This window comes from Colias eurytheme, chromosome 1 (assembly GCF_061535395.1).
Source record: "Colias eurytheme isolate Ceu_HAF_F1 chromosome 1, ilColEury1 Martin Lab GWU primary, whole genome shotgun sequence".
Classification (NCBI taxonomy): domain Eukaryota; kingdom Metazoa; phylum Arthropoda; class Insecta; order Lepidoptera; family Pieridae; genus Colias; species Colias eurytheme.
This window is the reverse complement of record NC_142980.1, coordinates 6505800-6529877: the sequence shown is the minus strand read 5'-3', so window position 1 is coordinate 6529877 and position 24078 is coordinate 6505800. Positions and strand designations below refer to the sequence as shown.

The 24078-nt window shown below is 33.6% G+C and overlaps 2 protein-coding genes across 3 annotated transcripts in view; one reads left to right on the top strand and one right to left on the bottom strand.

The window, feature by feature from the left end:
• The first annotated feature begins 172 nt into the window (after positions 1–172).
• On the top strand, positions 173–8133 carry wus (TM2 and DnaJ domain-containing protein wurst). Its single transcript, XM_090102276.1, has 6 exons — positions 173–669; positions 3078–3225; positions 3437–3641; positions 3930–4073; positions 4320–4443; positions 6377–8133. Exons 1-6 carry the CDS (start codon positions 406–408, stop codon positions 6611–6613), a joined length of 1122 nt encoding a protein of 373 aa, XP_089958402.1. The 5' UTR covers positions 173–405; the 3' UTR covers positions 6614–8133.
• A 780-nt stretch (positions 8134–8913) lies between these two features.
• The window catches only part of Egfr (epidermal growth factor receptor), a 73746-nt gene continuing 58581 nt past the window's right edge, over positions 8914–24078 (bottom strand). Inside the window, exons 1-5 of one of the 2 annotated variants that reach the window (XM_090102261.1) lie at positions 20766–20975; positions 14241–15641; positions 13840–13972; positions 11813–13640; positions 8914–11076 (exon numbers count right to left, since the gene is read on the bottom strand). In XM_090102261.1, coding sequence (XP_089958387.1) covers positions 10231–11076; positions 11813–13640; positions 13840–13972; positions 14241–15641; positions 20766–20901 — 4344 coding nt within the window. In that variant the 5' untranslated portion in view covers positions 20902–20975 and the 3' untranslated portion in view covers positions 8914–10230. Of the gene's footprint in view, positions 11077–11812; positions 13641–13839; positions 13973–14240; positions 15642–20765; positions 20976–24078 lie in introns of those variants that run through there. The other variant, XM_090102269.1, reaches the window with a different exon arrangement.

Sequence of the window (24078 nt, the reverse complement as noted above, 5' to 3'; positions counted from 1 at the left end):
ATACTTAAATAGCATAAATTTTATAAATTAATGATTATATTATTTAAAATTTCCATATTAAGAAACCCAGTTATTCATGGAACGACTTGCACTTTACCAAATAGGTACCTAGTTGCGCACTTGTTGCGCAGGTTTGCGTTCGTCTAGGATCGATGATCATATTGACATATGAGTTTTGACATATATGACGTGTGTGTTTTATTTTATGTGCATCTTCTGCTTTTTAAATTTCGTGTCGATTGGGAAAACACGTAAGTTATATTATTATAAAGAAGAGTATTGATAATTTGGAAATTTATAAAGAATTTATTTCATAAATAACCATTAAGATTTTATTTTATACACAATTACAGTTTGTTGCGGTGTATGGGCGTCATTTAAATTTGTCTTCTGAACATAACTACGATGACTGCTAAAGTAGTTTATCCAGCTTCTGGTCGTAAGTCGATGGTTTGGGCCTACGTGTTCTGGTTATTTGGGGGTATACTTGGCCTGCATCATTTCTATCTCCGTCGCGATAGACATGCTTTTGTATGGTGGTCAACCTTGGGTGGGTTTGGTATTGGATGGCTAGGGGAAGTATTTCGTATACCGCGTTATGTGAGAGATGCCAATGAAGATCCCCTGTATATCCAAGAACTAATCAACAGAATGCAACGGAACAAAAAGGTAAGTTTTATAGAACATTATTTATAGATCTACTTATTAACTGTAACTATGGTTCTATTGGATTCTAATTTTAAGACACATATTTATCTTCGAAAAGAGGGGCACATGAAATAGATAGCTTATGTAAAAGCACAGTATTAACATGCTTTGTATTTTTATTTTATATGTAGTAATATGATCAATTCAATTAATATTTGATTCTATGGGAAAATAGTTAGACAAAATTGTGTTCACTATTGACTGCGTATTTCTAAAAGGTCAGCACTTCTATTAGTCCTATTTTTTGTTTATCTAACAAGAATTATATCTATTCTTTTATAAAATGTGGTTCATTGTGTAACAATATACAATTCTAGGTAATTATTATTAAAATTTATACTGCTCCGAAGAAATCTTATACTTTTCTAGATTGAATCTTAACTATGGCATGTCAAATGCATATATGATGCTTTGTAAATGTAAGTTCAGGTCGGTGAATGGGAAGATCAAGGTAGTCTCTTTGAAAGACTATTTTTATGCCTTTATTGTTGCAAGTAATGCAAATACAAATCAAAGGTCAACTTTAACAATAAAGAAACTTCATTTCAAGAGGAAAAGTAGTTACCTAGAGACATTGCTATTTTATAATACATCCCAAGTTCTTGTGCTATTTGTTGTATTATTATTTCAATCTCCTTCTAAATGCTATTTTATTTATGTATTTCTTTAGGCATACTTTTATCGTTTCAATTAACAATTTCGTTGCACAATGGAATCTTTAATTTATTTTTTATCTTTACAACAGACATTGTGGAGATGGGGAGCTTTTGGTTAAGGTATTGTTAATAATGATTTTATACTAACATTTGGCATATCATTCATTGACTAACTTACATTATTGTACATATATTATAAATTATGTGGAATATAATTCATCTCATATATTAATTCAATTTTTTTAAATATGTTTTTGAAAATGAAGATGGAGATCTACATTTTTAATAATTATCATTATTTGTGAACATCATACTGACATATATACACACCGGCACAATTAGCGGAACAGAAAAAAAAGTGAGACTATGAGATAATAACGCATATATTTGACGAAAATGTAATTAGATACAAAATAACAAGTTGATTAACATCTTTTAACAACGACTTTGAAAAGTCTTCGTTATTTTTTATTGAAAAATAAAGAAATTTGAAATAAGTGAAATTTTTAGATGATTATGAACCATCACAAAAAAATAAAAAAAGTAAGCATTAAATGATTTGACAATAAAATTAAAGCAAAATTAATAACGAGTGTTTCCCCCTCTTGCTCTGATTAGGTTTCCATTCGTCTGGGCTTGCTACAGATTATGTTATCGATGATTTCTTGAGGCAACCGCTCCCACTTCTTAGGTAATGCGTTTCCAAGTTCATTCAGATTGTTGGGGGGTGGCATTCTGGATTTAACCCTTCTTTTTAGCAAGTCCCAGACATGCTTTATCGGATTCATATCGGGGGAATTTGCTGGCCACTGCATCACCGGTATACCTACGTGGCTCAGATATGCCTATAACGATTGTGCACTATGAGCACGAGCATTATTTTCCATTAGAATGAAGTCGTCACCAATAAATGGGACAAATGGTACAAAATGTTCTTCTTAAATGTCTCTGATGTATCTATCTGCTGTCATGATCCCTCCTGTGACTATCGCTAACTCCGTGCGAGCTCTCAAACATATCCCTCCCCAAACCATAATCGAGCCGCCACCATAAGCCACTGTGTTCAAAATTAGACTATATTTGGCGTTCTCCTCTGTGTCTCCATATTCGCTGTCTCCCATTGATCTGTTTTAAAAGAACTCTGCACTCATCAGTAAAGAGAACCTGCTGCCATTCGTTCAAATCCCAGACGATGTTCTCGCGTATCGGTTTCTGTTCCGCTAATTGTGCCGGTGTGTGTATTTATTTTATACTTTGGATAAATAGTGTTTATTTTTGACATGTTGGGTATTTTAGATAGATATATCAAAAAATTAAAAAAATTAATTAAATTTCTTAAAAGGAAATCTTCATCTCATATATAATATTTTTTTTTCACTAGATCTCATCAACTTTTTTGCACCCATTTGTTAATGCATGAATAATGCATTTCAAAATATAATGTGTTTTACATACAATTCCCAAGATGCAATACAATTTTTATTACTCACTCTTATTTATAAATGTAGGTCTATGATTGCAATAAATATCACTTTTAGCACATTCACAATGTAGTTATTGCACAAAACTAATCTCCTTAATATTTAAAAATAATTATTTACAAATTCAATATTTCAGGAATTGTATATTACGCATTGTATCTACCAATGTTTGCATATGCATGCTTTATAAACAATATTGCATTGAGAGTAATTATTTAATTCTGTCACACAGCCTCCATTTTCAATGAATCGTTTCACTACAATGTTGATGGTTGGATACTCTTGGGGCCAGATGATGATGTTAGCTGTACCACCTGATGAATTTTGGGGGTTGAATCTCCGATATCTCAATTTGCTTGTCCCTGTTGTTGTTGCTCTTGGTAAGTTTGTATAATATTATAATTATTCTTTTTTAAGGAATTAAATGTATACTTTTAAATAAAAGACAAACTTGACTATTTTATGACATAATCAGTTTATTATTATCCTTAAAAATTTTCAAAAAATACCATAACTTATGTTTATCAGTTTAGTTATGTTTGATTGTTATTTCTTTGGTCTTTTCGTATGGAATGTGTTTTGCTTTTCTAGGTGTATGGACAGTAGGTAATATAGGTCGTGAACAAGGCGGTCTGAAGTGGCCACTGTTAGCCGCGTTTGCAGCATATCCTGTAAGATATTATATCTATGATGAAACAGTCTGGTTCACCGCAATGGTTGTCACTTCAGCACTCGCCTTTGACACGTTTTCCAAGGAATGGAGAAGGACTCCCCGTAAACGGCATAATATCGCAAGGTAATGTTTATACTCTGGCTTTATTTATATTTTTATCATTTGTCGAGGGGTAACATTTGTCCAGGGACTACTAGAAAACGGCTCAATCACACAGGGCATAGAAGATAAATCTTTGCAGTTTAATTTTTATACACAATTATCAATACAGAAAGGGAAACAAAACTTGAATTATTGATTGACACAAAAATATTAGACTACTTTACAAATGTATAATAGAAAACTTATAATGTCCTAAAAATTCGATTCTCTCTTATGGTAAACTACAATCTAATGAAGGGATATTTGCAGACGGGCTATAGTGTTGGGTGTGTGCGCGTGTTTGTACCTCTCTCTGTGGTGCGGCTACTTGTACTTCCACGGCACTATAACGGACAGTGAAGGCGATGAAGTACCCATTTATGAGGCACTGCATCATTTCTTCACAAGTCCGTGGTAAGTTCATACTCAAATGTGTATAGTTTATGTGATTTAAGTGGGTTAGTATACTTTAAAGGACTAAAGACTTCAGCAATGTTGTTATTTTGTTTAGTAAAAATTAAAGGCTTTTGGATTGAATGTCTATGTTTTGTAAATGTAAAATAAAATAAACTGCTGGTTTGTATTTTATTAGATACATTTAATGTCGAATTATATATAGCCAGATCTTTGTTTGTTTCTTAAAAACAAATCTATTTGTAGGTGGTTGGATGTAAAACAATGCCTTTTGGATACATATCAATACGCGCAGCATCACGGCTGGTATGAGGTGTGGAAACAAATCATAGATCTCTCTGATCCCCACGGTGAACAGAATGCCTATAAGGTACGTCTAAAGTATTTGTATTGATTTTTTGTCACTCAAGCCCTTTTAACACATGTATTTACCTAGCAAGGGGGGCTGAAGCTCAATCCATTGTTATAAAAAACATGTATTAATCTTCTTATACATAAAAATGAATCGCAAAATGTGTTGGTAAGCGCATAACTCGAGAACGGCTGAACCGATTTCGATAATTCTTTTTTTATTATATTCCTTGAAGTACGAGGATGGTTCTTATGTAGAGAAAACGTAAATATGTACCACGGGTGAAGCCGGGGCAGACTGCTAGTTCATAAATCAAGATTTATTTGATTTGATGTAATTAGAAACTGCATTTGCGACTTATCTATCTAAACTAATATTACAAGTGAAAATGTGTGTTAAAGTATATGCAATGATTTCTCGGGAAGCACGCTCCATCTTATACTCCATTTTCAGTTTCTTGCAGGCGAGATAGTAGTCGATTGCTTCTCTGTTGATCATAAAAAATATACTTAACGGATGACAAAAATCTTTCACTACTAAAAAGCTTTATCTTAACCAGCAATAGGCTTTAGTATTTCAAGTAAATTATTGCAAAGCTGGAGCAAGCAGCGAATATGTTATAACTAGTTACCGTGCCCTTGTGCATAATCCATACTAATATTATAAATGCGAAAGTAACTATCTGTCTGTCTGTCTGTTACTCAATCACGCCTAAACTACTGAACCAATTTTCATGAAATTTGGTATGGAGATATTTTGATACCCGAGAAAAGACATAGGCAACTTTGTATCCCGGGAAAATGACGCAATCCCGGAAATCCCACGGGAACGGGAACTATGCGGGTTTTTCTTTGACTGCGCCGGCGAAGCCGCGGTCGGAAACCTAGTAATGTATAAGAAATGAAATTCCTCACATGTATTTAACTATTTACATTTATTAAATTGCGTTTATTTTAATAAGCAAAACATTTTAGTATAACAGCCAGCTAAGCAAATGTTATTTGTAATGTTTACTATATTATTTTATTGATGGATTTTTGTATGTTTTTGATGAATAATATTGTTATAAAAACATGAACAGTTTTATAAATTAAACATTTAAATTATTATGAAATGAAATATGAGATGGTTTTGGATGAATTACAATTTTGGGTAATTTTATTACTATTTAATTATTTATTTAGGAATAAGGCATTTGCGAAGAGCTTTCTTGATCAGTCTTCAGACTAAAATCACACATTTTTGGGATTATTATTAATTTGTCTTATTGAACATTTGCTCACAGCTGCGCTTCGCGGTTTCACCCGCGTGGCTTCACTCCTGTTGGTCTTAGCGTGATAATATATAGCCTATAGCCTTCCTCGATGAATGGGCTATCTAACACTGAAAGTCTTTTTCAAATCGGACCAGTAGTTCCTGAGATTAGCTCGTTCAAACAAACAAACAAACTCGTCAGCTTTATAATATTAGTATAGATTAGTATAGATATAGATATGGTCACATGAATGTTTAAAAAAATCTATATATTGGGCATAACAAACATCAATTTTATTTATTATTTTGTATCTATACTGCTTTGCAAAGGTTTGAAACTGCTGTTTTGTTTCAATATGTCAATATGTGATCGAAACGTATAATGTCCACGTCCAAACTATCATATTATAAAATTGTGATCATCATGAATGGTTACCATGTATTTGAAATTTATTTCAATAAGAGATTGATTTGCTGATATCAAAATAGCAAAAACTAAAATCAAAACTAAAAATAAGGGAGAATTAGCCTTAAGAACACTTGCACAGAGCAGCGCTTATTCCATTTATTGGCTATAGCGACATTTAGAAATATTGTTTTAAAAATAGACGTTTGCGAATTTACTAATGCATTTTCAATGTGTTTCTCTATATCATGACAAATGGGTTAAATTATTTAATGACTTGTATGTTTTCAGGTCCTTGGTTTAGGTCCAGATGCAACCCAGCAGGAAATAACATCCACATGGAGAAAATTGTCTCGTGAGAATCATCCAGACAAAGTGAAAGATGAGCTTCATAGACGGGCGGCCCAAGAGAAATTCATGGAAATACAGCAAGCTTACGAAATACTGTCTAACAGCAAACATCGAAGGAATAGACGCAATAAAAAAGACAATTCAGAACCAAAGTCTAGTGGGCGTAGTGAAATGTGACGAACGCTATACGAACTGACTCCGATAACTTTTAATCGTGCTATATTTGAACTATTTGTCTATTTAACGTAATTCGCCATGGCTTTTAGACTTTGAGATTTTATCTATTTAGAAACGAAAAATATATAAAAATACAAAAAAAGTTATTGAAATAAAGTGGATACTTTATTAGTAGAAATATATTGTAATCTCTTTGACTTGCCGCTTAAAGGCGTCAAGTACTTACTTACTTATATCTAGTGATTGTTTCTAGACGAACAATTTAACTATTAGTGCGTAGTACATCAACAGTTTGCTCAAATTTTAAATTTCTAATATATTGTGAAGGTGTTATTGTTATAATTATTATAGAACGGTGTCGAGCATTTAATGTACCAAATATATGCAGAGCATTTAATAGAGTTTATTCAGTATTTACTCTATTTTTTAATATTTTTTTATAAGGATTTTCTTGTAGGGTTGTAATTAATGAAATCTCGTTTATTTTTATACGTGTTAGTTGTCTTTAATAGGGTTAGAACATATAGTAGATCTACAGTTGCTATTGTTTAAATTAATTAACTTTGATTTATCCAAAGCTACAAAAAGCAATTTAACAGAATATATCATAGTTTTAGAAGATTTATTTAAATGTTTTTAACATATAATTATTGTCAATTGAGGCACTAGTAGAATATAATACTTGTAACGTAACATATTTTTATCAATGTTAATTAATAATTTAAAATGGGAAGAGTTAGCTTTGATACAATTAAAGCTGTGGAAGCGACTTAAAATGTCAATTGATTATTTAAGATAATACAGAACTATGATATGTTTATATTCTTCACCATTTTGCATAAACCTGGAAGACATTTTAACAACTTGATCCCTCTAATAAAATAATTATAATAATCGCAATGAAAGCTAATGTTGCGACAGGACTGTAATTTGACGACATTTGATTTTTCCTAATCATCGACTATAAGTGGCTCACCTATCACCACTATTTTAATTGTATCGAAGCTGTATTTTTCCTAATGATTTTTCGTGTGAATAAACACACATTGATCGTTGTTAAATTATATATTTTTGTAAGAAAGGGGCTTATATCTGGCGGTAATGCCTGACCCATTTGAATTGTAGTCTACACGTTATTCAATTACGTATCGCACATTTTTAGATCTTTTTTTATTTTTAAGTAATCTTACCGGTTTCACAACTCCTAGATAAGTTCTGGGTAGATTATCTGTGAGTTTAAATGATAATGTTTGAAATTATACGGTAAAAAGAGTTATCAGTGACTATCAGCAAGTTGTGAATCTGGTCTTTAGTATTTTAGAGAAACTAAATGATATTTTTATTTATTAGATTTGATTGTAATAGGTAGTAGTAATCTCAATAAAACCGATTTTCAGTGAGCCCCGAGAGCAATTATTCGGCATAATATATTTTTAATTGAAGAAAAGAAAATAAATACAATATTAATAGTATAATGCAAAATATAGACATAATAATATACTATAATATATATATATATATATATATATATATATATATATATATATATATATATATATATATATATATATGATATGACTGAATTAAGTTATTATTAATGATCATAAATGTATTGATGTTTATTAGTCCGTCAAACGTAAGTTTTACCTGTATTATTATTGTATGTTAATTTTTGAATTTTTAATATTTATATTTATTAGTCTTAATAGTATTTAAGGAATCAAATCGAGCATTCATATTCTAAAAATATTAAATGTATTAGAGGTATTTTAAATTATTATAACTGCTTATAAGCAATTCTGTGTTTTTTTTTCAAGCCATTAAAATGCTATATGGGTTGCATTATGTCCAGATAATCAAAAGAAATGTAATCCATAGAATGATTGTTTTTATGTATTTTATGAATGAGAATTCAGTATGCTAAGGTGATATAACATTTGATTCGAGCGAGTGGCTGATTTTTAGTCGTATGTGCATTTAATTAGTAATATTAGGTAAATTACAAATAAGGTTTCTTGGTTTTTTTCTTTGTTTCCATCCGTAATAATTTTACTAACTGAATATAATCGATATGTCCAGTTTTCTGTCATAATTCATAATCCAAAGAGATGAGAAATTTTAGTCATTTTTGATGCTCTATCTCGACTCTATCACATTTGAATAATAATGAAAAATGCCCACAGAGCAACAATACTATCTCTATTAAATTATATCTTATTTTTCTTAATTTTATAGAATCATGTTGTAGTTACTTGAGTCTACATTTACTGAGGATTGAGGGGGGAATTAATAAAAGACAATTTAATTTATTTATTTATTTTATTAAGGTATATAAGTACCCACATTTCATTCGAACCTATACACAGTCACAATAATATAGCCGTTCAAAATATTGCTAACATTGTAATGTATTTGTATGGAAATTCTAGAAAAAAAAATGTGTCTACTATTTTACAAACTATTTGTTCTGTGGGGATATTTTGAAATAATAAAATGTTGTAAACTATAAAGTGGGCAAGAAATGTTACAACCGGTAATGGAACTACAAACTTCAATTTAATTAACTTTAGACAAAACAATGGCACGGAATTAATTTACAGGCTTATATAAAACAGATACACCATACATTTTATCGTGACTATTAATTTTAAGTAGTTACTACTGTCACATACATTATTTCGTTTATATCTTCTTCATATATATTTTTTACAATATCTTTTATATTTACAAGTTACATGGCAAACGAGGTTTGGTTTAATAAAACCTTATAAAACTATTAAAATATGTTAAGCAGTAAGTTTAGTTGGAAATCGTTTGAGCTCGTTTTGTGCTTAAGACATCGCTCGTAAATGCTTATAATTAGTGTCTTTTATAATCTGCCATAAATAGATATTATTTATTATAGTCGTACCTTTGTACACACATATTTACAATAACTTAGACGTCGCTAGGGAATTATAGTCCTATGTCGAGAGGCAAGTACAAATGCCTATGTACAGATGAACCATACAAAGAGATGATGTGAGTCTGGCAAGGATCATCATAGTGAAAAAAAAATTGTACATTAAAATGCGTACGATTTCATATTTATTGTGCAAATACCTAGTGTATTATATATTCCAAGTTAAATACATAAGCTTTGTATTCAATATGTAAATTATGGAATCAAAATTTTGTCTTTTATAATATTTAATGGCAATATAGTATCAAAAAATTCACAGACTTCATATGTTATTTCATTATTGAAACGTAAAAAATTAATCTAATTATCACAGTTTAAATTAAAATAATTTTTGCTTATAACAGAAACATAAACATAGCCTTCCTTAACCTATACATTATAATAAATAACTTATATTTGTGTTTTGTTTCCTATTAGCACTTAATACGATATAAAATTTTATACACATTATAGTTCATAACAGTTTTTACAAAATTAAGTAGGGGAAATAACAAACTGGATTATAACTACAATAAAATTCTTAGTTTGATGATATTCAACAACTAACACTAGCCATCAACAAATGGCACAAAGAGCGCGCGTGCGCATTAAGTAGAAATGTTGTATTTTGAGAGATCAGTCTATAAAACACATAAAACAACTTAACACTTAGTTTTTATACAGTCGTCTCATTTCGGCGCAAGGGTTGCAGTTCCCGCTGCAAATCGTTATAGTATTCGTGATCAGACATCGATTCCTCTTCCACAGATCTCTGAGGTAAATATTTACTCGTCGTAGGTCGTGGGGTGGATTCGCTGCCGCTTCCTTCGCTGGGACACTCCAACGGCAAGGGTTCCGTGGGAATCCCAATAGTCTGCGCCGGTATACTTTGATCTGACATCAAGTACTCAGGATTATCTATGCATCTTTTTGATGCCGCGAAGCCACTGTAACACATATCTTTCACATCCTGCCCTTCGCCTCCTTCACCTATTAAGTCCATATAGGCTGAGGCATTTTGTGTGTGTTGTGGTGATGGCATCAAATAATCGTCTTCATCCAACGGCAAATTGAGTTTCAAGTTACCTACTTGTGCGTCTTTTGTTTTAGACATACTATCGAATTTGCTTTCATCATCTGGTCTCGATTTCATAGGGTCACTGCAATATCTCGAGCTCGAACTATCCGAAGCGCAAACGCCATTGTTGTAGTAATGTCGCACTTCTGTTCCATCTGAATTGTTTGTGTTGTTATAGCGTAGAAGATCTTGATCCCACGTTTCGGGTTTATTTCCAGCGTCACTCGTCGCACCTTCTGTACTAATAACGTTATTCGTCCAAGAGGAAGACGCACCAGGTTTCAACGATCCCGTGTGTGTTTCTACACCGGTGGTGACTACGGAGTTTGTTGTCGCAGTGTCAGGTAAATTCTTAAATTTGGGTTGTAGGTATTCATCTGCTTCCACTAATGGTTCGGGGCCATCCATTGCTGATGAAAGATTTCTTATCAATTCCTTTTCATCCTGAAAAAGACAAAGATTTTGCTATATAGTTTAAACATTAAAAAAAATGTATGTTCGGAATAGGTAGAAATAAAATAATAATTAATGTTGAGGGTAGCGTGTGATGCGATATATTCAAATGGCCGACGGGAGCGGCATTCGCGTTCATTTTTTTCTGCTTTCGGGATTCGTTCGTGGGACTCGATTTTGCACTGGTAGCAATCACGCGCGGATCGCGATTTATTTAATTTGATACGGATGATCAAAAGCACTTCTCGGGAAGTTTTGGTTGCTTCTAATTGTTTTAAATTTAATTGTGATATTCATAATAACGCCGCGGTTTTTACATAACGCGAGAATTGTTCGTTACATGAAACAAGTATTTAATGGCGAAGTAGTGTGCCTGGCTGTACAACGGTGGTGACGTACATCGTAAATTGTTTAATCTATTATTCCCGTAAATTAAGTTTTCCTCTCCAAGGGTCCTATTGTCTTTAATCTTTATACATATATTATATTTGCCCGATCGACACACCACTTAATATGTACCTATTTTCTACGCAACGTGGTATCAGGTATGTACCTAGGGTTTGATTTCGGTAATATTTAATTATTGTTATTTTGGAAAGTGTGTATCTACGGCCGCCGATCCGTTCTTTGCGATACAATGTATCTTATGAATATGATTACGCAGAAAGTCAATGTTATTTATAATTTATAATATTTAATTAAAACAAAAGTGGCAAAATAAACGCACCTGTGTAGAATAGGAGGGGAGACGCATAAATTTATCTCCAGGAATAACAAGATATCTTCCCGGGTCTCTGGCCATTTCTGCGAAGGTGTCTGCCAATTGTTTAAATGTCGGTCGACTATCAGCATCCAACATCCAGCAGGATACCATTACACAGTAGATATCCAATGTGCAAATTGCAGGCTGTGGCAGTTTAAGACCATTTTCAATAAGTTCAGGTACGTTTCTAGCAGAAATATTTGCATAAGGTCTCGCACCGTAGCTCAATATTTCCCATATGGTCACACCGAAAGCCCATACATCACTTTTGTGTGTAAATATCCTGTGCTGAACACATTCTAGAGCTAACCATTTAATTGGCATTTTTCCACCCGCTGCTTTGTACTCATCTTCATTTATATCTAATAACTTAGCTAAACCAAAATCTGTTATTTTTACACAGTTTGGTGTTTGTACTAAAACGTTTCGCGCTGCTAAGTCCCTGTGCACCAAACGTTTCTCTTCTAAATAGGCCATTCCACGTGCAATCTGCGTGCACCAATTCAGGAATGCTTTTGATCCTATTTTTTCTTTGTGAGTTCTTACATAGTCTAGTAAGCAACCTAATGGCATTAACTGAGTAATCAACATCATTTGGTTAGTCATACAAACGGCAAGCAACTGCAACAAGTTCGGATGTTCAACACTCGCCATAATATATGCTTCTTCCAAAAACTCCTTGCTGGTGTTTGCACCTGTTCCTTCTTTTAAGACCTTTATCGCAACAGGGATCTTTACATTTGCACCTTCTGGAACCCAAACACCTTTATATACTTTTCCAAATGCTCCGAACCCAAGCATTCCACCTCTTCTTAATTCAGCTTCCTTTACAATTCGAAGTTTAGCTAAGTTTGGTTTTACATTTGTTGGACGAAGGGGTTCATTGTCTTCACAACCAGTTAAAACCATAGTCATTTTCACTGCTTCTTTCTTGGCTTTTGCTTTTTGTCTACAGGTATATCCGACAATTGCAAGAATGACTAGTAGGATAAATGCCAAAACTAAAATAATTACAAGAACTGTTGGTATTTTTGCAGTTGCCATTGCAGGTGGACCATTTGCTAGGGCTGAACAATATGGTTCATCAATGGGATTCTGCAATTGTTCGTCAAAATAAATTTTGTGTGGTATATCCTCTGGGCAAGAGTCAGTACAATTAAACGGTCTTGCATTTGTGTCACTCAAAAATATTTTCAGATTTTGACACTTTATGCAATCAGTGGACAAAGGGCCTGTACATCCACGGCATTCATGATGACACGGTGTGCATATTCTACTCGTTTCATCCGTGAAATGATCTGTTGGGCACTCATCTTCACACTGATCTCCGCGCTTAAATCCATTACACACTTGACATACTTGTTCATGTATACCGAATCCAGTACATTTTCTACATAAAGGATGGCATTTTCGACATACTACTTTTACTTTTCCTTCTAAAGGTTTCACGTTTCCAACCCATTCATTATAATAGCCATCAGGACACGGTTCATTCTCTTTAAGACAACTTTCAACGGTGGCTTCCACACTAATGATAGCCTTTTTGCAAGAATTGCATCCGCCTTCTCCAACTGTGTTTGCTGGCCCTGTGCACCCATTAAAACAGTTTGTATGACAAGGTTGGCAAGTGCCATTTTCAGAAGGATATCTTGAATCTGGACACTCCGCCACGCAGTAAGGTCCATCGCGAACATGTCTGCATCTTGTACAATTTGCTCGACTTGGCCCACTGCATCCGTCAAGGCATTCCGAATGACATTGTTTGCACGTTTTTGCTCCCGCTTTATAAAGCCTGAAATGAGATAATAAAAATTGTTAGATACATATTTTTAAAGAAAAATTGATCGTTCACACCAAAATCTAAACCATGTCAATATAAATATATACTAACATGTTTATGGAGAATTCGCAATGCATAGTTTTAAATCTTGTACATAGTTTATTAGGTCAAGAAAGTGATAGTGACAGATTTGCACAATATATATACTAACCCAGGGTGTACGCTGCAGTTTTGAATGCATATATCGCCGAACTTGTAGTTTTCACACGAGAGACACTGGTCAGGGCCTGGGCCCCAACAGCCGTCGGATGAACATTGGTCATCACAAACCATATTTGCTTTTTCTGAAAAACAATCTAGTTATAACACAAATACATGCAGACAATAGAAAAAAGTGAGCTTTTTCTGGTCAATGTGTTCATTATTAGTAGTGGTTAGTTGGGAGGTTTCAGTATACAATTAAACAAAGAAAAATTTCGCTTGCAATAAAAAAGAACAAAAAAATCGCTATGCATTTAAACTAAGACTATAATAATTTATATAAATATTATGATTCTAAACTATTTGAGGATCCTCAATAAAAAAAAAATCACGCCAGCCAGTAATACTCACCACAAGTTCTCAGGTCTCCATTCTTCTGTATAATTTGTTTATGATCTTTAGATTTAACAAGTTTATTCCAGGCTATTTTATCAGCGAAACATAGGTGTCTATTTTCCATTATAGCAATCGCACCTGAGTTTACTCGTTTCAAAGACTTTAAACCTAACGATTTCAATGAAGTCTTGACGATGTATAATGAAGCAAAAAGATTCTCGACAACTTGACGCCCTCCTATAACTTCTAAATTTCGAAAGTATGATAAGCTTGTAAAATTTGGATGGTGGGCTTGAACATTCAAATAGCCAGTTACTTCTCGCACTGTGCTAAATATTTCAAGAGCATCTGGCTCCATTTTCAAGTAGCGATCTCCAAACGAGTAATCAGGATTTATTTGTTGGAAGCCTGTAAATGTCATTTCCAGAATTTCTATTGATCCGTCGATAATCGTGCAGTCTTTAAAACTGTCGATATTCCCCGAATGAATGGGCCTTTCTGCACGACATGTTTTTGGACAAGTAACATTGCAAGGTATGCATTCGCCATTGACCGCAGTTTTGTTTGGTGGACAACTGCGCACGCATGCTCCATTATCTTTCAATAGATGTTCTGGACAGTTTCGAACACATGTCGCTCCATAAGCGTACTTTCCGTTAGGATTGGGTTCCCAGGAATAAGTCGTTGGATTATACTTCTGCATTTGTGGGCATTCTTGAGAGCATGTTCCTTCATCGTAGAAATTTCGACAGGCGAGACACTGGCTTGGCAATGGTCCTGTACAACCCCCGGCGCAGAAAGTATTGCAACAATCACGCGGGTTAGGTCCAAAACATCGTCCCTGGGCGCATTGTGGACTACAGTTTGTTTTAGAAAACTTCTGGCAGTTATGCGGTCCATCGCCCCAACAGCCAGCCTCACAACTCGGATGGCATGGCGGACATTCTCTTTCGTTTACTTTAAATGTATAAACGAAAACATACGTCGCATTGACGCCCGTAATAATTTCATCCCAGTTAATTGTCTTGACGTGGCACAAGTTGAAATTATTATAAATTCCAACACTACCTCGAAGAACATCTCGTAATGCAGGCAGCTCTAGAGTGAAAGCTGAAGACATCGTAACCAAAAGTGCGAATTCCTCTTCTCTCACATTTAATTTAAAAAGTGTTCTGCCTCGTATAATTTGTAATTGTGGCAAAATAATGTGTGCGACTTTTACATACGAAATGAGAACATATCCGGTGACTTCCCTAATATGTTGCAGGAAAGACAAGTCCATGGTTTCATTTTCTAGCCATGTAAGTTCCAGATTGCCATCGACGTATGTACAATTAGTGAATCTGTCGCGCAGATTTCTGTAGTGGGTGTCGCGGTTAGAGGGCACTGACATCCGGCCGTTTGTCCCGATGCATACTGAAAAGAAAGAAAAATCCAATGTTAATAAATTTCAAACGCAATACAACTTTTTATATCGAACTAAACATGTCATAGTTTCTTCAAAATTTTAAATCAAATAAAGATTGTGTTAAGTGAAATTCACATCCAAATATTTGTTACTACATGGTGTTTTATCCTAATTAACAGTGCGCTCGTTTGATTCTTTTTTTCATTTTTTTTTATTTAATAAATTTACATTCAGAGAGTTAGGAAATAGCACACGTATAACGAAGAGGCGGTTACGAGTGGGCGGGCTCCGAAACCAGTTTCTTCTACTACGCTACACTTTAGAGACTAAATATTACTATAGTTACAATGCTGCTTAGAACCGCGTCGCAATATGATCGTTTCTAATGTTGCATGACATGTTACACGCAATTTATATATTGCTACATTTACACGCGCATACAGCATAAATTATTTTAAATATATCTTTATCATCCAGTTGGTATGTTAAAAATAGTAATCGTACATTCAAAAGCTGAGAGCCTTTAAAGATTCCTACATTTAAAAATCAAACACTTAAAATGTTTTATGAGTTCTATTGATTGATGTCCATTTTGTCGGTTCACCTTTACAACGAAATGTGTACACAAAGGAGATAGGTACAGTACTAGCCACGGGGTAAATTTTACCTGCTTTACAGATAATAGTATTTTAAGGACCACTAGAGATGGGCCAGGCGTCATTCGATACGCTTACATTTTTGAAAGCAGGTAAATATAAAAGATCTCTAGAATCTACCGAGACACGTTGTTCGAGATGTGAAATTGTTTTAAAAATATATTGCATCCGATCACGACGTTTTACATGTGCTAACTTATATTACCTACTTTCTCAAGGCTCTTGCCATATCTGCTTAAAGTAATGACCAATTGTGTATCGAAACATCGAGAATGAATACGATGTATTCACAACTGTCGGATTAATCATTATGATTTCGATACATTCTTTTGGTGCTAATATTAACATATTATTAATTTAATTATTGCTAACTGACCCCTCATTTCAAAGCATGGTTTTAAATAAGGGGTCATATTAGATGGTTTTGATAAAATTGTCTCTATCAATAAACCAAACAACAGTTAAAGTGCAATTAAGCACAAAGAATGATCGAGCATCGTATAATATTTGTAGGTTTCATCACAGCTACATGGTTTGTAAACATGTATAAAGTTGGCAAGGTGCCTCCCACGTCCACACTCCACAGCCGATTTCAAATGTCGCTGGATAGAGCGAACGCGTTTGTTTTATGAACGTTGGATTTGGTGAATCGGCGTGTGGGTAGAAAAATCCGGTGTCCGGTCGACCCAGATGCGGGCACCATGCCGATGACATGGGCGATAGTATTGACGTGTGGACGTTGCACGTCGCGCTGACTGCCCCCGTGTGACACCTTTCTGTCCGGCACGATTACATCGCAATTAATCGTCGAACGAATAGTTTGCTCAAATAATTCGCAATCAAAACTATTTCCCGTCATTAGCGAGGTCTCATGTCCGAAAATATCTCTGCAATTTCCTCTTCTCAGTCCGCAGTCGCTATTTCACATGTCTTTTCTTAACCAATCGTTCAACTCGAGTGCCTATAAAAGCTTAGCATGTAAAGCTCCGCGACTGGTTTGTCTCAGGCGAATGTTTTTATCCAGTTACTTGCATTCTGAAGCACTGGAACCAGTTTTGATCCACTAACATTTCATTCGGGCAACTCTACCTTTCACTACAATCTCTCATTGTGTACGATAAATCGTACGGATTGCTTTTATGAGACAAAACAACTAAAAGATTTCACATGTATTTGATTTTAGATGATTGCAATTATTCTATAAAGAGATAACTGAAATGTATCTATTGATGAGCGATGGAAACGGATTTGACACAGAAATTTATTTAACTATTTAAATATACAGGCAAACAACTTCCATACATAGGTGTATTACAGTAAAAGTTGTTCCGGCGATCAAAGTACCGTATAAAAAATTATAAAAGTTTTATAGGTATCAATGCGTTCAGCTGGAAAATGAAAGCTGATATTTTAAATTCAGACCAGTATTGTAAAAAAAATACTGCATTTCTATAGGTACTATATAAATTAACTATTAACGACATTCTCATTTAGAGTCACGTAACGGTTTGAATCAGTATGTTTCAAAGTTTCGAATATAATATGTTAATACGAATTGATGGAAGCAACTATTTGTGGAAATATACGTGTTAAACCAGATATGTAAATAGGTTGCTTCGTACCATTTTCATTGATGGATGTTTAAATGCATACGACAAACGTCTTTTTGATTTAAAATGATGCACAAAGTAATAATTTAATTTGTTATTGCGCATTAAAATATTATATGAACGTTAACGAACTTTAGTGTTAAACATGTACATATTCGAACGAATAATATATCATTATATGCCAATGAATTAAACATGTTGCAGTAAATGTGAATCTCTACAAAATGTTCTAGATTGTATTTATTTCGTACGCACGTAGGTAGGTACGGCGGGATATCGTACTGTGACTTGTGACGCGTGATCACATCCCGACAAGAGCCTTATCTACTCTGAAATTCTGAATATTACATACATATTTATTTGTATCATTATTGATAATTCGACGGAAACATCGTTGCATGTATTTTCAATAGATAAGTATGTTTGATTGATTTTTTTCTATTCTAAAGTGTGAAAATGCGCATGTTGGAGTGTTTGCACTTTTGTTTATGTAATTAAAATAATCATTCGGGAAAAAGGCTTATTTAAACACATAGGTATATTTTTTGTTGCTAAAATTGATTGAATATTTTTGCTGAATGTTTTTGTCGAAATCTTAAATCTCAATCGATGACTTTTGCAAACATTAACTGATCGAATCTAAAGATAGTATCGTCATCATTCGTTCGTAATTTTTAATTATTTCGAAATCTAGAAGAGTCATCCGGGTCAAGAAACTTCAGCATCTCATTATAACCTGATTGAGCTAATATGGCCGTTAATACATACTTTCAAGAGATATTTTGTCGTATCCATATAGTAAAAATCCATAAATAACGTAATAAACATCGATAAAATTGAAAATGTTAATTGATATGTTAATAAATTAATACCATCATCTAAGAATCTGGTATTTTACTTTACTCGTGTAGATGTGTGACGCGTGACAAAAATACGTTTATATTGCGAAACATATTAGAATGATAAAATTCAAATTTATAGATACTTATGTTTCTATAATTCTTATAGATATATTTTAAATTAAATTTTTTGCTTGTATTTCAAATTTGCTCGTTAATTATATCTATAAATAGCAGTGCCATAAAATGGCATTTTATAAGGCCAAAACCAAAAGATAGCATTAGAAATAATATGTATTATTAAGTATATAAAATTAATCACGGTTTATAAGAGCATATTTGTCTATAAACGGATAAATAAATCCGGATATTTCGCAATCTTCCCTATTTCTAAAAGAAAGCTTTGGTCAGGAATACCTACTAAAGGCAGAGAAGAACTAATAAACATACTCAATCAAATTGCATTATGCAAAAATGATATACACGATCATGAAGGCCATAGCATTTTTACACAGTGGGTGAGTGGGATCGAACCCGTTTTCAAGCGTAATAGGTAATAATAACCACTGTACCAGCCAGGTGATCATAGTGATCAAAACTTCATACAAAACTGTCCAGTCTTTGATGCGTGATAAACGCATAAACAAATAGATGTGAAAAACTTTCACATTTGCAGTGGAACTGTGGCAAATATTTTGTAGAATATACAAAAACACATAGGTATTAGAAATATTGCTTAGTTTGTACTATTGAAATCGGATACCATTTGATAAACATAGATTGGTCGTTATGATAATATAGTCATAAATTATTTTATTTTTCACTAGCTTGCCGCCCGTGGCTTCGCCTGCGATATCTAAATTAATATCCTAATACCATTTTCGAGATCCACGCTATCCAGTGTTGAAACCGGTGCAGTTGGTTTTGAGTTAAAATCATGTACAGACAGATGCGGTAGATAACTATGTTTTATAATATAGGTAGTTAATATAGTGAGCTCCTATACGAGAGCTACATTTATCCAACTCAATAATATAAGATTTGTGAAAGCTCATGAGGATGTGACGGTAACTGTTTCTCAATGAGGCAAAAACTGGAGCACTTATATTGATTAAACTTTATAGAAAAATAGCTACGATTTGATATGAAAGGAAGAGAGATTAAGAAAAAAATGTTGCAAGTGACATCGCGGGTAACAATTAGTATTAAAAAGTGTAATTAAGGTAAATATTTTTTAATGGTTAGCAATTTAAGTAAACTGCATAATAATGACATTCCTTGGTGTCAACTTTATTGTAAAATAGGCTTTATAATAATTTTTATCAGTTTTTAATTACATATTTGCAAACTCGTTTTACTCAACTAGTTTTTTGATTTTATTGGCGATTTAAAAAAAAAAATAGGTATTTCTTAAAATTGCACGATCTGTAAATGTGATCACTTTGAAAGCTTATCTCCATAAAAAGCTTTTTTGGCTTAATTTTATAACAAAAAGACATGCTTGATGCGTTTAAATACCTTCCTTTGAAATCCTTACAGTATTCTATTGTTAAGGATCTTAAGTTTCTTTTCATTTCCGAAAACAATATCGCAGTCTTTTGTATTGAATTGTTCCTACGCGAGGCCCTACAGGTCGCCCGTATTGACTTGCCGTATAACTTACTAGCTATATATATGGTTATGTTGGTAAGTCCATGATAAGCTTTGTTTATTTTATTCCGAGCCTTAAATTATACCAAGATAACATAGTTTTATAGCGGTGCTTTACGGTGCTTGGACATTATGTTATCATACATTTTAGGTCTGTATCGTTTAGCCGCAGCCACCTAAATTCCTATACACTAACGTGTCAACAAACAACAACAGTCGTCGTACCGGTTTGGGCAATGCAAATGGAAATTCAAATTTTCGTATATCCAAAGTCCATTAGCGGTCGCAATCACCGAACGGTAGTCGACTGTTATTGAGCACTAAAAGTTGTAACTAAATGGGAAAGTCAAGCGTATGGCACTGTGGGCGGCACTTACTCTTGCCCTTAACGAATTCCGAGTGTTTGTGTCGGGCTGGTACGACATGGTGGAGGCGGTGAGCGCGGGCGGCGCCGGCGCTGGCAGCCAGTGCGACGAGGCACAAACACCACAACAAGGTACGCGCACCGATCATGCTGCGACATCACTCGCGTTGCACTGAACACAACCGACCGCGGCAAACTTCCATCGTGTACTGGCCCGCCCGGTTTCCGAAGTCCGCGCTGCGCGGACGCAGGTAAAGGTGTACCGGTACGAAACTATAGAGCACTCGCCACTCGGCGCGTACAACCTTTTACCGCCAACTTTTGTGTTTTGTTATTCCTATGTATGCAACATTCTTGGATATATTTATGTTTTCTAAGTATGTATATGTGTCGTGTATGTTTATTTTTGCATTTTAATGACCCAATAATAATTCTGAATATTTGTATTTATGAATTCTGGATTTTCCATTGAGATGTATAGATTTTGCTAGAATTAATGTGACATAATATAAAATATACAGTTTGTTTGAAATATAAATTATTGATAATAATTAAAACGGGAATGTCTATTTTGCATTATATCTACAGACATTACAGTTCTGCCTTCTTACAAGCGCAGATAAACGTGAAGAAGGACGCAGGTATGCGCTGGAGTCGCTACTCTCACAGAAAAAGCCACGTAACAAAAGTTTAATAAGCGCGTATTGTAAGTCCGTGCCTGCACAGATACAAATAAAAATAATAATCGAACATGCAACAGCCCGTTAAGAGCTTTTGTAATGCTTTCAGTGATCGAGGTGAAATTATTCGTTGTTCTATAACCATATTTCGAATACGCATATGCGCTAAAGAAGGTAAACAGTAAACACGTATATAAATTTGTGTTATGTTAAAATAATAATATAAAATCAAAATTCACCTTTATCATTTTCATAAAATCATCATATTTCATACATATTTAATTCTTAAAAATAAAAATAAAATATAAAACGTGTGTAAATGGAAACATTGTTGCATTACATAAAAACATGAATCTCTTATTTACACATTAAAAACTCAAAATTTATTTGTTTAGGATTCCCAGAAATTATTATCTCTTGATGAACTTAGGCCAGTGAGATGAAGCGCGCGTTGAACTCTTTCCGAAAGTAAAACTGACAACGATTTGATGAAACCGGAACGAATTATTCATAATTAATTTATATTAATTGTTATATATAATTAAAATGTAGGAGTTACATTTAATTTTAATCTATGTTTAATTGAATGCGCTTTTCGGAATTTATTGAATTTAAAAATATTTGGCTCAGGCTTTTTTCAATAATTAATTAATTTACCAACGCATAGCTTAAAGCATGTGTTACTTATAAGCTATTAAATCTCCATACAATTTTAACATCATTTATACATCCAAAGACAATCATGACACCTCCAAACGCTACAACTGAAAATTCTTCACGATTCAAATAAAGTTCATTAGTTGTAGGGACGTATCGTGGTTTTTCAAGTCTCCAGTCAACAAAGGGACCACTTGACTGCATTGTGTTCACACAATGACGTTTGATTTCTTCTATTGTGAAGCAGGTACTGGCCACTGTATGCTCTAGTGTTGCTTACCTGCCTCGCTAGAAACAAGCCCAAGCTTTGTCTAATTCTATTAAGTATTTGAGAGCGTGCTAAAACCACTTTATTTTGTACAACGCTGATATTTAGCTTTCGTTTAAGTAAATGTATACCGAAGGTGTCGGGATTAAATAAAGTTGATTCCTAAGTTGGAAGAATAACACATTAAGTAAGCCAATCTGGCTTACTTAACTTAAACCAGTTTTGTTTAGTTGGAAATTATATTTTTGTAGGATTTAATGGTATACATTTCTTATAGGGTATACCTTCATCGAAACATAATATCATGACCTTTTTGTTATAACAAACAACGATTATAAACAAAACAATAAAGTTGAGAGTTATTAAAAATATCATCTCTAACGCTGGGTCATTAATATAAAACATAAAATTTTAATAGTTGTATTGGTATGTAAGCGGATTCCTGAACCCAAAAATATACCCCACTGTGACGGGGTAGACGGTGCGGTTCATCTTTATGATGTAGAGCCTCGTTCTGGTTATAAATGGTATATTAAGTTTTCTTGTTGCATTTTTAAGATTCAATTTTGAATAAATAAATTTGTGCTGTCTGCGGTGTTGTTTTAGCCTCAAAACCTACGTCAGGATATCAAATATGTCCGCATCTGGTACCCCCAACTGCTCAACGCTTCATATCAATAAGTTAGATACGGGTTATATAATTTATCACATTCAATCGATCATAACGAACAGGCACTCCGGCAATCAAATCATTAGTACCTTTTATGTTGGTATACAAAAACGATGTTATAGCCTTATTGCTTATAAAATCTACACCTAATTTGTATAGTTACTAGATGTTAAAAAAATAAATGTATGTTTATGTTTCTTGTAATCCCGGGCATCAAAATATTGTTTACGCACTAAAATATTATCATATTCAAAATGCACGTTTGGCCTTTGATCTTAAAAATGAACAAAGAATAGTACAATGTTCTGTAGATAATGAATACTGCCTCAAGATATGCATCCAGTTGCATGAGATCTTGACGAGCAATTCACATGGTAATGCCAAATATTCGTGGAATGATCGCTTTTAGCTTTAAACCCTGAAGCGACGCAGACGGCGACTCCGGTGAATAGAAAGTGCCTCGTCTGATTGTTATGTATAATATTATAATCTTGCATATTTAAACATATGACTTTAAAAATCTTATTTATTTATAAATTATTTTCATCGACATTTGAGTAAACTTTTAATATAGGTTTAATGTTCACAGTGGTTCATAACGAGTTTTATTCGGTCTGATTTTTGATATAGAAATAAGAAGTATATGGCGTTTATAAGGGTATATTCAGTTCTGAAACTAAAATGATCTCAACAGATGCACTTTTGACATACTCATCGAACAAAGGGCTGGCTTGTATTCACACGCTCATAACAAAAGATATTTTTTGCGTTGGAAGATTCCGAACGAAATCTAAACGCGAATCACACTGTGGGAGCGAGCCTTATTTTGAAATGGAGATTTTTTGGTGGAAAATAATTATACTTATACATACGTGTTTCGGTTCTTTAGAAAGTATTTATAATAGTACTTAGTTCAATAAAATTTTCATCCTTTCTAACATTTAAAAGTAATATTAAAATAGGGTTGATCCATTTCCAAGGATATAAAAGTATTAACTATAGTATTAATAATAATCTCTAGTGGGCTCTACAGATAGTAATAAATCTGCCT

What these genes read in the sequence shown, in the direction of transcription:
- wus (XM_090102276.1), top strand. Translation starts at nt 406, where the DNA reads ATGACTGCTAAAGTAGTTTATCCAGCTTCTGGTCGTAAGTCGATGGTT. An exon ending in GAATGCAACGGAACAAAAAG is followed by an intron (nt 670 to 3,077) that starts GTAAGTTTTATA and finishes TCTGTCACACAG; the next exon opens with CCTCCATTTTCAATGAATCG. An exon ending in GTGAACAGAATGCCTATAAG is followed by an intron (nt 4,444 to 6,376) that starts GTACGTCTAAAG and finishes GTATGTTTTCAG; the next exon opens with GTCCTTGGTTTAGGTCCAGA.